The sequence below is a fragment of the Amblyomma americanum genome, chromosome 6, assembly GCF_052857255.1.
Source record: "Amblyomma americanum isolate KBUSLIRL-KWMA chromosome 6, ASM5285725v1, whole genome shotgun sequence".
Lineage (NCBI taxonomy): Eukaryota > Metazoa > Arthropoda > Arachnida > Ixodida > Ixodidae > Amblyomma > Amblyomma americanum.
This window is the reverse complement of record NC_135502.1, coordinates 94,096,015-94,111,070: the sequence shown is the minus strand read 5'-3', so window position 1 is coordinate 94,111,070 and position 15,056 is coordinate 94,096,015. Positions and strand designations below refer to the sequence as shown.

The 15,056-nt window shown below is 51.2% G+C and overlaps 2 protein-coding genes and 1 long non-coding RNA gene across 3 annotated transcripts in view; 2 read left to right on the top strand and 1 right to left on the bottom strand.

Annotated features, from left to right (window-relative positions):
- LOC144095384 (uncharacterized) overlaps window positions 1-14,670 on the top strand; it is a 38,980-nt gene extending 24,310 nt beyond the window's left edge. The window contains exon 2 of the mRNA XM_077629140.1: window positions 12,496-14,670. Coding sequence (XP_077485266.1) covers window positions 12,499-14,670 — 2,172 coding nt within the window. The 5' untranslated portion in view covers window positions 12,496-12,498. The remainder of the gene's footprint in view (window positions 1-12,495) is intronic.
- LOC144093861 (uncharacterized) lies at window positions 826-1,462 on the top strand. The gene has a single exon (XM_077627594.1). It carries the CDS (start codon window positions 826-828, stop codon window positions 1,306-1,308), a length of 483 nt encoding a protein of 160 aa, XP_077483720.1. The 3' UTR covers window positions 1,309-1,462.
- Window positions 2,233-6,699, bottom strand: LOC144093862 (uncharacterized). The gene is made up of 3 exons (XR_013306341.1): window positions 6,585-6,699; window positions 5,655-5,926; window positions 2,233-3,605 (listed from the first exon to the last, which is right to left on the bottom strand). It is a non-coding gene; the product is annotated as an uncharacterized LOC144093862 (long non-coding RNA).
- Window positions 14,671-15,056: the final 386 nt, after the last annotated feature.

The window sequence follows — 15,056 nt, the reverse complement described above, 5'->3', positions numbered from 1 at the left end:
CGCCGCTCCCGCCCCTCTCACGCATGCCGAAGCTGTCATACATACGACCACCGCGACCGCAGGCTTATGCGTACGTTCCTCCAGCGGTGCCTGCGCCTGTTGCTCCACGGAACCGCTTCACGCCCGCTGCCTACAACCCTTGGCGCACAGCTGACAATAGACCGATATGCTACGCCTGCGGTCTTCCGGGCCACGTCGCGCGCCTCTGTCGACGCACTCTTCATGCGCCTGTCCACCCTCTGCCGGACTACCCCGATGTAGACCACACCTTTCGCCCACCTTTCGGACCACCACCTCAGGGGAGCTCTCCTGACCGCGAGCTCGGTCGCCAGCCCTCCGTTTCCCACCGCTCGCCTTCCCCTCGCCGGCGCTCAGAGACTTTTAGCTGAGCGTATTTGCGTTCCGCTCCGCTGGTAGTTCCCCAGCGGAGCACCAGCGGAGCGTAGCGCGAGTAAAGAGTTTTAGCGCAGCGTCTAAAACGCCCGAATGAGCGTAGTACAGCGGAGCGCTGCGCAGCCCCACCTATTGGTGAAAATCAGAGTTACGCTGAAACTAATATGAATCGCGCTTGCGGTTACTGTACTAAAATTGCTAAATAAAGGCGTTATTTGTGTTTATAATATATATTTAAACATTTGTGGGACCTTACAATCCAATTTAAAGTATGTCGTGTTAGAAAAAAAAATGCTTGGCACTGTGACGGTCAAGTCAAGCCGAAGCCCCACGCCACAAGCTGTTTTTTGGTGCGCTGTGTGTAGATTAGCACGAGTTCGCGAGTCACGACCGCATTTTGCCTCCGCCACAGCAATGTGGTAAGGTCTAGAGATGCCGAAGAGCATACTCCAAGACCCGCTACTCTTGTCACAGCTAAAGTGTTCAGAGATAGAAGACTTGCTGTGTCTTGAAGTCTTTGGTGAGACGCGACGTGACCCACTGTCTGTGCGCGGGCTTTTGAACATTGACGACATCGACAGTGGTGTGTTCAGGACGCATTTTCGATTCGAGAAGCATGACTTGCACAGGCTGCAGAGGGCCTTACAAATACCTGAAGCGGTGGTAACTCCACAGAGGGTGGCAGTTCCTGGGGACGAGGCCCTGTGCATAACCCTGCGACGGCTTGCGTACCCGAACCGGCTCTGCGATCTGGAAGACCTTTTCAGGCGACACAGCTCTACCCTATCGTCTGTGACCAACATAGTTCTCGGGCACATTGAAACGCGTTTTTTTCATTTGTTGGATGACCTAAACAACCATGCCTGGCTGAACCTGGACTCGCTGGAAACGTTCTCTCAGGTAAGCCGTAAATAGGATTAGAGTTTTGCGAGTCAATATTTCTCACATTTTCGTTCTTTTTTTCAGGCAGTTCACAAAAAAGGAGCCCCGCTTAAAAACTGCTGGGCGTTCATAGACGGCACGGCGCGACCGATATGCCGACCATCTAGAAACCAAAAAGTTTATTTTAGCGGCCACAAACGCGTCCACGCCCTGAAATACCAGTCAGTAATGTGCCCAAATGGGATGATCTGTCAGTTAGACGGATCGTATCCCGGAAGCAAACATGATGCTGGTAAGTAACTGGCAAGCACAGCCGCCTCAACAAAGCGTTGTTTATCATTCTTTCTTCACTATGCCTGGTGCTTGGAAACAGGCAAGGTTGAACGTCGTCTCATTATACAATTTATTTTCCTCCTTCCAGGTAACTTCGGAAACAGCAAAGCATATGCAAAGTTGGAAAAGCTTGTTCAGGGGCGCAACTACGTCATCTACGGGGACCCTGCCTACCCTTTGCGGCCCCTTCTGCTGAAGCCCTATGGCGGTGGTTCCTTGACCCCTGAGCAGCAAGCATTCAACAAAGCTATGAGCAGCGTGAGGCAGGCAGTGGAATGGGGCTTCGGTAAAATTGCGAGACTTTTTGCCTTTGCAGACTTCAAAAAAAAAATCAGAAGCTTTACCTCCAGAACCTGCCACGCATATACAACGCAAGTGCACTTCTTGCGAACTGCCATACCTGCTTGTACAGCGCCCAAGTTTCTCAGTATTTTTGCCTTGAGCCACCACCTCTAGAGGATTACCTTGCCCCTCGATAGTGCTTCATAAAACCACGCAGCTGCGAAAGCGAAGAGTTTATTTCATGACTGTAAAAGGGTAATGATGAATCAAAATGACATTTGGTTATTTATATTATCGATAATGCAGACAAATTCGCAGCATAAATAAGACGCACACAGAGGACAAGGAACACACAGGACAGGACTGTGCTGCACAGTCCTGTCTGCAGCTGCAGCACAGTCCTGTCTTGTGTGTTCCTTGTCTTCCGTGTGCGTCTTATTTATGCTGCGAATTTGTCTGCATTATGAATATCAACCAACTGGCCCAATCTACCATGTTACTTCAAGATGTTATCGCTGTTGTGCATTCAGTATACTGAGCAGTATTTTGTCGTGATCATCAAACATTTTTTGTAGATGCTCAATGAATTTCTGTTGGTTTTCTTCCCGGGAGGATGCTTCCAATAGGAGTTTTTTTTTCTTCGAGCTCCAGCTTGCGTTCCTCTAAAGCAAGGCGGCGCTCCTCGTTCTCCACTTTCCTCCTTTCAATTTCCAGCTCCTTGTTTCGAAGTTCATATTCATGAGTCTCCCTCATTGTCAGAAGCTGGAGGCCCATGCTTTGTAGTCCTCGAATTCCTGCAAAGGTAGACAAATAAGGCAATTTCGGCCGTCAATTCAATTGAGTTCATGCACTGTACGGCTGCTGTGTAGTATTATAATGCCGTAGGACAAGCACAGATCCTGTGATAAAGCTCCTGTGATAAAGTTCATATTCAACTGATTAAGTATTGTATTGTTTACAAACATGTATTTGTGTGACACCTACCTTTTAGGTTAGTGTTTTCGTGCCTGACGTACCTTGATAAACAAATTTTGTTCCTGTGCATTTATTCGACATTTCTAGATCTATTTATGAAAGAGATGGGAATGTTTCCAATTCTGTTAAGCATTCATGTGATAAAAAAAAACACTTGGGTCATGAACTGCTGCGCCATGGCAAAATGTGTTTTGATTTCTGCATTCTGTCTTCCTACTCAGGCGAGGTTCTTACTGTTAATATTTGTGGTATTTATGCATATGTTTTAAAGGTGTCAGGAATGAGTGTCAATACATACTCATAGTTTCCATATAGCCATGAACGATAATTTGTACTGTAGGGTTAAATGAAGACGGCTCTAGTTCGACTTCCACAAATCAACGGACAAAGCTGCCCAAACCCTACTCATGTCAACATTTACCCGTGTACACTTATAATGCTCTCCTGAACACCATTCCGCTTTTTGTGTAAATAAACATGGGGTAAATACACATTCCTAAAAGACTTGCCTTTAGCCATGGCCGGCAGAATCTGTTGCCTAGCTGCAGGCTGGCGCTGGTCGACAGACGGAGGTGCTGAGGGAGGACGCTGTTGCCCTGAAATGACTTGGCTCTGCTGCTGCTGCTGGCCACCATCCGTCTGCTCTGTGTGGTCCCGCTCAGTGTCACTGGTAGCTGCAGACGGTTCCAGCACAAGCTCCTCATCATAAATTCTGAGGAACATCTGCGCTGCAGGAGTTCCTGTTTATAATGAATGAGAACAGAAGGAGGCAAAATCGTACAAGGAGGGTTGCCAGATTGGGCTACTTTTCGTCCGAGTTGGCATTGAAAGTTTCCATTTGTCTATGTGGCTAGTTTTGGATTACATTTTTTGCTGCGCCCATGTCAATATGATTTGTTCTGTAATAAATATTGTGAATGTTTTTGTATATCCTTTCTCTACTTTGTGCCAGTGTTCGAGGCATCTGCGGAGAGGCTGTTTTCTCCGTTGGAGCCCTGTTAGCTGATTGCAAACGACACGAAATTTTGTGTGGACCTCAGGATAGACTGGGCAAGTGCCCTGCGTGGGCAGCCCAACAGCCTGTAGACAAAAATGAAGGTAGAACATGCGTGCTTCTAAAGTGTGTGTATCATTCCCTAGAGCTAGTCTGTCATCAGGCAATCAATGGTGATCATCAGGCTACCTCCACACTGACTGCCTTGCCTGCTATTCTAAGGCAAGAATTTATGTGTGCAAAACGTTCAAATGGATAACACATTCTCCAAAAGGGCAAGAGAAGGGGGAAATGTCCCTCATTATCATTCGGGACATACCCCGAGGTGATGGTGGCACATCTTGTGATTGCCATCTTGTTGCACAGACACCTACCAGCCTCTGTGTAACACGATGGATCAGCATTGCACCTGCCTTGCATTGAATCATGAATCAGTGTGCTGCAGTGAAAGCCCGCTCTGAAGCAATGAAAAGTATAAAATGCTGCAAGGCAGCAATAAAGCATATTAAGCGGAATGTACACTGATGAGCAAAATTGACTTTTTGTTCTACATCAGTAAATTTGAGCGAATGAACAAGCTCCTTCAATGCGAGGCCCTGGCCCCTGTCAGGCTAAAGGAGAAATTCATCTCTTTGTGAAAAAGTTAATCGCAAGAATTTTAATACGTGCACCTACGCAGGACAACAAAGCGAAATGGGAGCAGCACATAGATATTACATTTCAGTGCATGGCAATTCTTTACTTAACAGCCTCGAAACGTCTTCTCTCAGCTTCTCTAACAAACATTTTCTGTTGGGTAGGCACCACAACATTATTTTTGTGTGCATTAAAAGTGCACTAAAGAGGTTACCTGCTAGCCTAAAGCTTCAGAGCGACCTGCACCTAGGATCCTGAACCAAAAAACGCAAAGTACTCAGCGAATTTTATCCGGCACTCACTCAGTGCTTTTATAACTACAAATTCAATTTATGCAATAGAGTCTGAGTTTGCCAGCTATAAATGAAATTCAACGATATGGCATAGCCTACCGGGTAAAAAATTAATTCTGGGTAAGCAGAAATGTAAAAAATGTTGCCGGCGAGCTCACGTTCCCATTGATGTCTGAGCTGGCACTCTTTGTTGTCATTCACTTATGAAACGCCACCGTCGAAAGAGTATTCAGCTAGGTCTCGGTCACTAAAACGGGCCTGAGAAATAAGGTGTCTAACTAGATTTTACAAGCGCTCCTTCATGTGAAGTTTGGCCTAGCCAGCAATGGAGGCTGCTACAAGGCTTTTAAACCGACCACGAATTTTTGTCCCATTTCAGCTCTAACATTTCGTATGGGCCAAGAAGTTCGACTTCGAAATCAGCTCATGATGCCCCAGTTCCTTCTCTAACCTACTTCGTTCTCTCTGTTGTGCTAGATTTTGGAAACTCTGGATACAAGTTGCGCTAAGGGATTCTTCACTGGTCACAAGGTGCAATAAAAAGCTCAGCACACTGGCATGCAACTGTCAGCTCCAGTATCATTTGATTCAGTCCGCAAAGAGTGGGCACACAGCAGCCTGGGATACACCTCTATGCAGTCATGCGGTGAACCCTCCCCCCACCACTCCCGAGAGGCTCACAGAAAAAGAAAACAAGCAGAACACAGACGACATCAAAACTCGAGTGTTTCATGTATGCACACACGTGCTACTTGTAGAAAGCCCAGTACAAAGGCTTGCGGGCCGTGCATGCGGCTTTAGAGTTATCCGGTAGAAATGGAAAACAAAAGAATGCGAACTCAGATGCAGGCATTACAAAAACTTACCATCTTTCTCACCATCTATGCAAATTTGCGAAGCTGGCGCGGCCGAATAGGAGCAGTCGCCAGCAACTTCCTCCTCCAAGTGACTCGCACCATTTGGTTGCTGTGCTGCCCTACTCGTCCTTGCGTCATGAGCCGTTGCTGGCTTCTTTTTACGCACTGCGCAGCCCGCACTTCTTGGGGTAATCCTCGGCTCGTACTGCACAGCCCGCGCGTAGTCCGAAAGGTCTTGGAGAATTTGGTCCTTTTCCGAGTACTGCTCTTCGGTCCCCGATCTGAATAGGCCAGAAAATGCACGTCACATAAACATGTGCGCCAGAGCTGCAGAGCGAACAAACAAAAACGCACTCACTTTTTCAGATTCTTCGCATCCTGCCGCCTCCAGTAGCCGATGAGAAGATCTGCTCGATCCTTTATCCCGCGAAGCGTTAGCTCTCGGCCTACCGCCCGGTTAACGCTCGCGAGGACGCTCACCCACTTGAGCTCGTCCCCGAATGGCCTTGTCGCAGCCACTTCCCGCAAAAGGCAAAGATCGTCTTGCGCATTAAAACATTTGCGCGGATTCCTTGCTTGCAGGCGTGCTTGCGCCGCGTCCGCGCTCGATGAAGCCGACGCACCTAGGTTCGCACTGGAGGCCGCCATGTTAGTGCTCGACGACGCTCACTTGCTTGCACTCGCTGGGCGATCTCCGCTGGAAAGACCAGACGAGCGGGCGAGCGCGCAGCGCCGCAAACCCGCTGGTCGCCTGAGCGTTCTGCGCATGCGCACTGGCGCCCTCTCTCGTCCGCTCCCCTCCGCTGGCCGCTGGCCCGCTCGGCTAAAAGTCTCTAACTGTCACCCGAGGCGTCGCAACGTCCCCACCGATTCGGAAAACTAGCAGCCGCAGCTCCTGGGGCACTAACTACGCACTCCTCGCCCTGCTTAAGTCCTCACCTTTCTCCGCCAAATCTTCTTGATGTGTTTGTAGACGGTGTCAAGACACTTGCGCTTGTGGACACTGGCGCCACCGTTTCTGTAATTCACGAAAACTTCTGCCGCTCGCTTCGCAAAGTACCAACCCATCTTCTGGACTCTCACATCGTACAGCCAGCGCCGAGCCCGTTCATCCTTCTGCCGCTTGCACAGAACGCGTCGTCATCGCCGACGTTTTATATGTTGTCGAATTTTTAGTACTCCCTGCAAGCTCCCATGACGTCATCCTTGGATGGGATTTTCTCTCCCTCCACAGTGCCGTCATTGACTGTGCCCGTGCGCACGTCGTCTTCTCTCCGCTCTGCGATGCGCCCTTCGACGAGCCTCCGATTCACCGTGCTGCTATAGCTAAGCTTGTTGTCGCTGAGGACACTGACATAACCCCCACAGTGCCGTGCTCGTCCCTGTTTGCGCCGCCTCTGTTTCTGACGCCACTCTTCTCTTCACGCCTTCGCCCGTCCTTGCCTCTCGACGACACATATCTCTTCCCTTCGCCGTCATCGACATTCACCACGGTGCTGCCGCCATCCTCGTCTCTAACACCTCATTCTCCGCGCTCTCCCTGCTCCGTGGCGAGTGCCCCGGCCATTTTGAAGCCGCTGACTTGATATCTTCCTTGGAACTGATGTGACCTCCTCCAGTGCCGACGTCGCTGCCCTCATCCCATGTCGCGCTACTCCAGATCACCCGCCGTCTTCGGACATTTTCGACCGCTCCATTGACCGCGCACTCGACACGGCTCATTGCGCGCAGCTCCTTGCCCTGCTGAACCAGTTTCGCTCATCGTTTGACTACCAGTCCACTTCTTTGGGCCGTGCGAGCACTGTCGAGCACCACATTGACACCGGCACCCATGCTGCTCTCCGCCAGCGCCCCTACCGTGTGTCGCCTCCTGAGCGCCGCGCCATAACTCCGCAAGTTGACGACATGCTGCAACGCGGCATTATTCAACCATCCTACAGTCCTTGGCCATCCCCAGTCGCCCTGGTGAAAAAGAAGGATGGCTCTATACGATTTTGCATAGACTATCGCCGGCTTAACAAAATTACGCGCAAAGACGTCTACCCGCTACCACGTATTGATGACACCCTTGACTGCTTGCAAGACGCCGAGTATTTCTCCTCCCTAGATCTCCGTTCCGGCTATTGGCAAGTCCCGATGGCTCAGTCCGACCGTCCTAAAACGGTGTTCGTAACCCCTGACAGACTCTATGAGTTCAACGTGATGCCATTCGGCCTGTGTAACGCTCTCGCAACGTTTGAACGCCTGATAGACATCTTGCGCGGCCTCAAGTGGAACGTTTGTCTCTGCTATTTAGATGATGTCGTGTTTTCGCCCGATTTTCCGACGCATCTCAAGCGCTTGCGCCAGGTATTGAGCTGCCTCACCAGTGCTGGTCTTCAACTTAATCTCAAAAAATGTCACTTTGGCGCCCGGCAGCTGACAGTACTCGGCAACCTCGTCTCCAAAGACGGCGTCCTGCCAGATCCTGAAAAAACTCCGTGCTGTGGCTGACTTCCCTAAACCGACTTCTACAAAACAGGTGCGCCGATTTGTGGGTCTCTGCTCCTATTTTCGGCGATTTGTCCCCAATTTCGTCTCTATCGTCGCGCCCCTTACGAAACTCCTTAATGGTCCCGCCGAACTGTCTACGTGGGACTCGGCCTGCGACGACGCTTTTGCTGCGCTCCGACGTTTCCTAACCTCACCACCTATCCTTCGACACTACGACCCCAGTGCTCCTACTGAGGTGCACACCGACGCAAGCGGAATCGGCCTCGGTGCTGTCCTTGCCCAGCGCAAGCCAGAATTTGCTGAATACGTCATTGAGTACGCCAGCCGTGCCCTCAGCAAAGCTGAGTCGAACTACTCCGTGACGGAAAAGGAGTGTCTCGCCGTAGTGTGGGCTCTCTTCAGGAATTTGATATTACCGTAGTTTACCGGTCGGGCCGCAAGCACTCCGACGCAGACGCCTTGTCACGCTCGCCACTGCCCTCTCCTGCGCCCTCTTCGCCAATATCTGATTCCATACTCGCAGCGCTCACTGCCATGGACATGCCCCATCAACAACGCCAACATCCATGGATTTCATCCTTACTCGACGTACTTCCTGCACACTCTATGGCCTCCTTCTCTCGGGCCCTTCGTCGCCAAGCTTCCCATTTTGCCCTCCGCAACGATCTTCTGTACCGCCGTAACTATCGTCCAGACTGCCGAAAGTGCTGGTGGTGGTAGTGGTTTTATTAAAAATAATAGTAAAAAGGAAGGAAAAGATTTTTGCTAGCCCTGGCATCTGCCATCGATACGAAAGTGGCTTCTTGTGATTCCCCGAAATAATAATAATAATAATAATAATAATAATAATAATAATAATAATAATAATAATAATAATAATAATAATAATAATAATAATAATAATAATAATAATAATAATAATAATAATAATAATCGGTTTTGGGGGAAAGGAAATGGCGCAGTATCTCTCTCATATATCGGCGGACACCTGAACCGCGCCCTAAGGGAAGGGATAAAGGAGGGATTGAAAGAAAGAAAGGGAGAGGTGCCGTAGTGGAGGGCTCCGGAATAATTTCGACCACCTGGGGATCATTAACGTGCACTGACATCGCATAGCACACGGGCGCCTTAGCGTTTTTCCTCCCCGACATCTCCGATCTGAGATTTGTGAACACCACCATGCCGATCCTCAGAGCGCTCACGCTGGCTCGCTGAAAACGTACGAGCGACTACGCCAGAGATACTATTGGCGGGGCATGTACAGCTTCGTTTGTCGCTACGTTTGCTGCTGCACTGCTTGTCGGCAGCGGAAGTCGACGCCTCGCCCTTCGACTGTCCCGTCACAGCCCATACCATGTCCGGCTCGCCCTTTCGATCGTGTGGGCATCGACCTATACGGGCCACTGCCCTTGACGACCGCTGGGAATTGCTGGATCATAGTCGCCGTGGACCACCTCACTCGGTATGCTGAGACCGCTTCCCGACCTGCGGATACTGCTGGCGATGTAGCCTTATTCCTTCTTATCACTTTGTCCTGCGTCACGGCGCTCCTCGAGAACTTCTCAGTGACCGCGGCCGTGTTTTCTTGTCTGAAGTTCTTCGCGAGCTTCTCGCTGCGTGCCACACAGTTCACCGAACCACTACTGCTTACCACCCTCAAACCAACGGCCTCACCGAACGATTCAACCGGACTCTTGGGGACATGACCGCCATGTACGTTCGCTCCGACAACTCTAATTGGGATCAGGTTCTTCTGTTCGTCACCTATGCATATAACACCGCCTCTCAAGCAACCACCAGATTTTACCTTTTCTTTTTTTTAGTCGGGCGCGAACCTTCTTGTATTTTGGATACAATCGTTCCCTACAACCCCGAAAGCTCGGAATATACTTCCCTTTCTGATATTACCCGCCATGCTGAGCAGTGCCGCCAGTTGGCTCGCTCCTTCACCGCCGAACGTCAAGGCCTCCGCCACCATGATTCCCATCAAGACACGTCCGCTGTGCATTTCTCCACTGGCTCACTGGTCTGGCTCTCTGTTCCAGCTACGTCCAAATTTTCGGCCAAGCACATCGGCCCTTACCGCATCTTAGAGCGTACGTCACCTGTCAACTACATTATCGAACCGGTTACACCTTCGTCGGACCATCGCCGCCGTGGGCGCGACGTCGTTCGAGTCAGCCGCTTGAAGCCTTATCACAGCCCCCTCGTCGTCTCCTCGCATTGAGTCGCCAGGATGGCTCCCTTATTCCGCTGGGGCAGTTGGAACGAAGAACATGATCCAGCACCGACGCCAACGACGACGATGCGCTTGCGCCCTCGTTTACTGAGGTATAGAAGAAGAAGCCCTTCGGATGCTCATGCTGGAACGCTGCCGCTTGTGTCCCATTCTCTCGCCTCGCTGGCTCGTAGATTACATGTGCTAAGGTCTTCGTCGCTGGCGCTTCCAACGTGCCAATAAACCGCTCTACACTACCATAGCTTCACCAGTCCGGAGTCCACTTCGGATGTCTGCTCTGTGCAGTCAATTTCTTTGGTGTAGACCTTTTGTTTTGATTGCAGCTTGGATAGGCAGCACGCCCACCCTGCCACCCTGGCAGCAGTAGTAGTAAGTGTTCAATGTAAAATTAAAAAACAAACAAAAAGGAAGGTGAAAGATTTTTGCTAACCCCGGCATCTGCCATCACTACGGCGGCGGCATCTGAGCTGGGGCAGCGTAAATAAATGATAGCAGGCAGTTTGAAGTGAAATGAAGGAGGTGAGGGTATAGTAAGAAAGGATAGAGGGAGACGTCATAAATACGTTATTTACAGAACAATACATTTGTACAAGTTGCACGCGTGCAAAGTTAATAAAAGAAAGGAAAGACGCACGCGCACAACACTTTCCACACAACAGCAGGGGCGATGCGCGCAGCTGTTGATCGGGCACCCTGACAAGTGGCAGTTGAATTAATGGTTGATCGCGAGAAAGTTGGTCACCCAATGAACGCTCCGGCTGCAGTGCCGCGTGTCTGCCACGCCGTTGTCAGCGCTAATGCATGCAGCCCACATCTCTCTCTCTCTCTCACCACCGCCACTCGTGCCTCAAAGCGCGATTGAGGAGTCCACTGACCAAGGGAGACAGTCATGCGCCCATCCTTTCCTCAAAATTATAGGAGTCCAGAACGAATTGTCAACGCCAATGCCAATGAACACAATAAACGCCGACGGCCCATAGAAACAGAGGCTAGCGCTCATTTTCGGCGGTGGCCGCTGAGTGGTCTTAGCTCTCACGTGGTTTTCTCCTCATTTCACTGAGGTCAAACTAGCGCACACGGCGAAGAATCTACGGAGGGGAGAAGTAAATCTTTCGCTTTGAAAAGATGTTGGGCTTAGGATTAGCGAAAGTGGTAAGCCTTAATATCTCGAAGCGAAAAGCGTTTAGCAAGGCGTGCCTCTCGTGATTCTGGCATTTCAGCCGCTTCTCTAGCCTTGCACTTTTCATAACTTCGCTGCTTTTGAGCCAACTCCCACGCTACCACTTCTGGGTCTTCTTCTTCTCCATCCATGGCGAAAGATCAGACGACGGAGGCAGGGAGCTGCGGCGACGACGGGTGCGGCAGCAGCGGCCATCTGCGCTCCGCGTGACGTCACTCGGTTTCACGGTCAGAAGACGGAGTCAGCGCGCGGTGGCTACGACGGCTGCGGCAGCAGCGACCACCTGCGCTCCGCGTGACGTCACTCGGTCTCGTGCATGCGCAGCTGTGGCAAATCTGCAGTATAGATCACGCGCAGCCCGGTGTTGACAAGCCAAGTGAAGTTTTTCGCTTCAAAATTGCTGGTGGTTTGGCTCCTGTTAAACCTATTCTGTGCGCGATAGCGATTCATCTGGTAACAGAGTTCAATTCAGTTTGGTCAACCCCTCGTTAGAGGAGAAGTCCGTCCTCGCTTCTTAGGCTCGCTGCTGACCCGCCTTGTACCATGCTGCAACTCTGGATTCGTCGACGTGGCTTCGCGTAGCCTGTGTTGATGTACTGAGTACGTGCGCTGACATTCTGCGTCTTTACTCATCGCACATCTGACTAGGGAGCGCTTCGCATCCCCTGTTTGTATGCTGCCAAACAACAGCGCGCGGCGCGTGCTCTACTGCGCATGCGCGGCGGTGACGTCCCGTTGGAGGAGGCGGCAGCGGCTTCGGCGCAGCGGTGAAGCCGTTGCGGCGGCGCACCTGTTGGGCAGCGCATGCGCAGTAGAGGGCTGTGCAAGCACGGCGAAATCTTCTTTACATGGCGTAGTGAAGCTATCGATTCAAGAAGAAATAAAGGTAGTCAATAACTGGCAGTCTAATATTAACGCGCTATGCTTTCTTGGTGCAGGCTATGACTCCGCTCAAGTGGGATCTCTGGACGCATGCAAGACGCGTGACTGAGCTGTGCCCGGCGCTGTTCCCTTGCGTCTGCGAAGCGTATGCCAGGCTGCATGAGGCCAGGTGGACACTGTCCAGGAGCGGCGCCAACCTCTGGACGCCATGCGGTAGGGGCAGCAGCCGAGACGCCTGCGAGCTGCCGCGGCAGATGCAACAGTGGAACCGGCTCTTGGCGCCCATCAACACGCAGCTCAGGGAAGGAAACACTCCAGGAGAGCTCGCCGTCCTGAGTGTGGACGGGTGCCAATGGCACAGCAGGTGCAGCATTCAACGCGCCGTAGTTCTCGTTCACTGGCTGCTTTTTAGGCACCCCTGCGTGGCTGCGCTCCGAGCGGACTATAGGAATCTTATCCACTTTTCCCTTTTGTGTGACAGTGTGCACCTGAGCAGCCTCAAGTGTAGTGGTGAGTACTTAAACGGGAGAGATAGCCGTAGGCTCCTGAGTGCGATGCGTAACCTGCGCCACCTGGAAGAGTTCATCTGTGATAGTCTGGACATCTCCGACATCGGAAACATGCCGCTTCTGTGCGATATAATAGCGCGTAATACCAATTTGTATCGGCTTGAGGTCCACAATTTCGGTCTTGGGTTGACAAGACTGTGGTACCTCCTGCACGTGTTAGCCATTAATGTACGCCTCAGAGAACTCTGCCTCGATGTGAGCTGCCTGCAGGAAAGCGAATGCAGCTTGTTCCCGCTGGCGCTGAAAGAAAACCACGCACTCAAGTCGCTGCGCTTGCTCGGTTCGCTCTGTAAACCTACCTTGAGTGTGGCTGCGGTCGCAGAAGCTCTGGAAGGCGTGACAGCGCTGACCAGTTTGGAGCTGTGCTATTTTCATGTCACCACCGATGAGGCCTGGGCCCTGGCGACGTCCCTCGTCTGCAACCAGTCAGTGCAGCAGCTGGCACTGTTCGCGTGCGTACCGATCTTCTCTCACCTGACCGGGGTGCCGTGCTCCGTAGAAAAAGGAGAAGCCTCGTGGAGCGGCGTTTCGTCGCACATTGAACCTTTCGTGTACATGCTGCACAAGGTGACGTCACTGCGGAAGCTCACGTTTCCTGTCTCCTCTTACCCCCTGGAGGACCAGCGGGCATTTCTCGAGGCTTTGGTGGTGAACGATTCCATCGAAGAGGTACGCGTTCAGAGCCTGAACTACCGCCACCTAAGCGAGTTTCGCCGGCTTCTCTCCGACACTGGCATTGGTGGCCGAGTGATATTCTGTACTGTTCCGGTAGACGACGGCAGATTGGACATGGATTTACGTATGACGTATGTTCGAGATGTCTCTATGTGGCTCGACATAGAGTCACCCAATGAAGTGTATAGCGGGTTCAGGCAGCTGTTAACGCTCCTCGGTTTGACAACCCTGGTCGTGTGCCTCGAATGCTCCATTGACGCCGAGTCAGCAGAGCTCTTTGGGCAGTACCTGCGGAACACTCTGGTCCTTAAGGACCTCAGGATGAGCTTCTCCGCGTGCCGCGATGAAGCCCTGGTCCTCCTCGAGGCACTGTCGCTCAACACCAGCATCACTGCTCTCGACGTGGAGGGATGGTGTCGCACCAGGCGTACCGCACGCCTTCTAGCGGACGTCGTCTCTTCGAACAAGAACATTGTGGCGTTCCGCTATTACTCGGAAGGCAGGAATGCCTCGCGAGCGTTCTTTTTCGCGTTCGCCCAACACATTGACAGCAATTTCACCATCCTATCTGTAAAGATGCTTCCGCGCAAAAGAGAAGGCAAGTACTGGAATCGCATCCAGGAGGTTGTGACCCGCAACCACACGCTCCTGATCCACGCCGCGCGCTACGTTACCGGCTGCGTGATGCAAAAGAGCGGAGCAGAGGCACTCGAGTTGATGTCCTCGAACCCCATGCTGGTCTCCAAAGTTGAGGAAATGGCATCACTAAGTGAAAATGCAGCTAAGGTTTCTATAAGAAGCAGACTGGCTGACCTAGATGACATGGACTTCTTCATGAGCGTTACTGGCGTTGTTAAGGAAAGTGTTGTGTGCGAAGAAACCGCCGAGGGCAGAGCCAGCTTAGGTGCGCTGCCGTATGACTGCTGGCTGCGCTTGCGGCGCTTCTTGCGAGTGGCAGACGTGATAGACAGGCCCCAAATGATCTGAGGTGGCGTTTTCCAGGAGAACTAACCGCTACTTGTTTTTTAAGCCAAGAAAATTGCTTGATAAAACATGTGCTTATGTAGAGGCTGCCGTGAAAAGTCTTGTTTCCAGCCTTGCTTCGCTTGCGCTTTGCTGATTTTAAAAATCTTGTGTAAATATGACACGTAATAAATTTTTCGTTTCATGCTTGTGACACATTGTTTTGATAGCTCTGGGCAGTGATATCACCGAATGATCACTTTCACAAGTCTTTTCTGATTAGGAATCGTCAGGTCTTTTCCGCTATTAAAATCTTAATCCGTGCCGGACATTTTTTTCCCTGTGATCAGCCACCTTCAGCTTTACAGTAAACAAGAAAGCCAGTCACTGTATTGAATTTCTTTCTCATC

Bases quoted from the DNA above. Each gene is read 5' to 3' on its own strand.
- LOC144093861 (XM_077627594.1), top strand. From the start codon at position 826: ATGCCGAAGAGCATACTCCAAGACCCGCTACTCTTGTCACAGCTAAAG.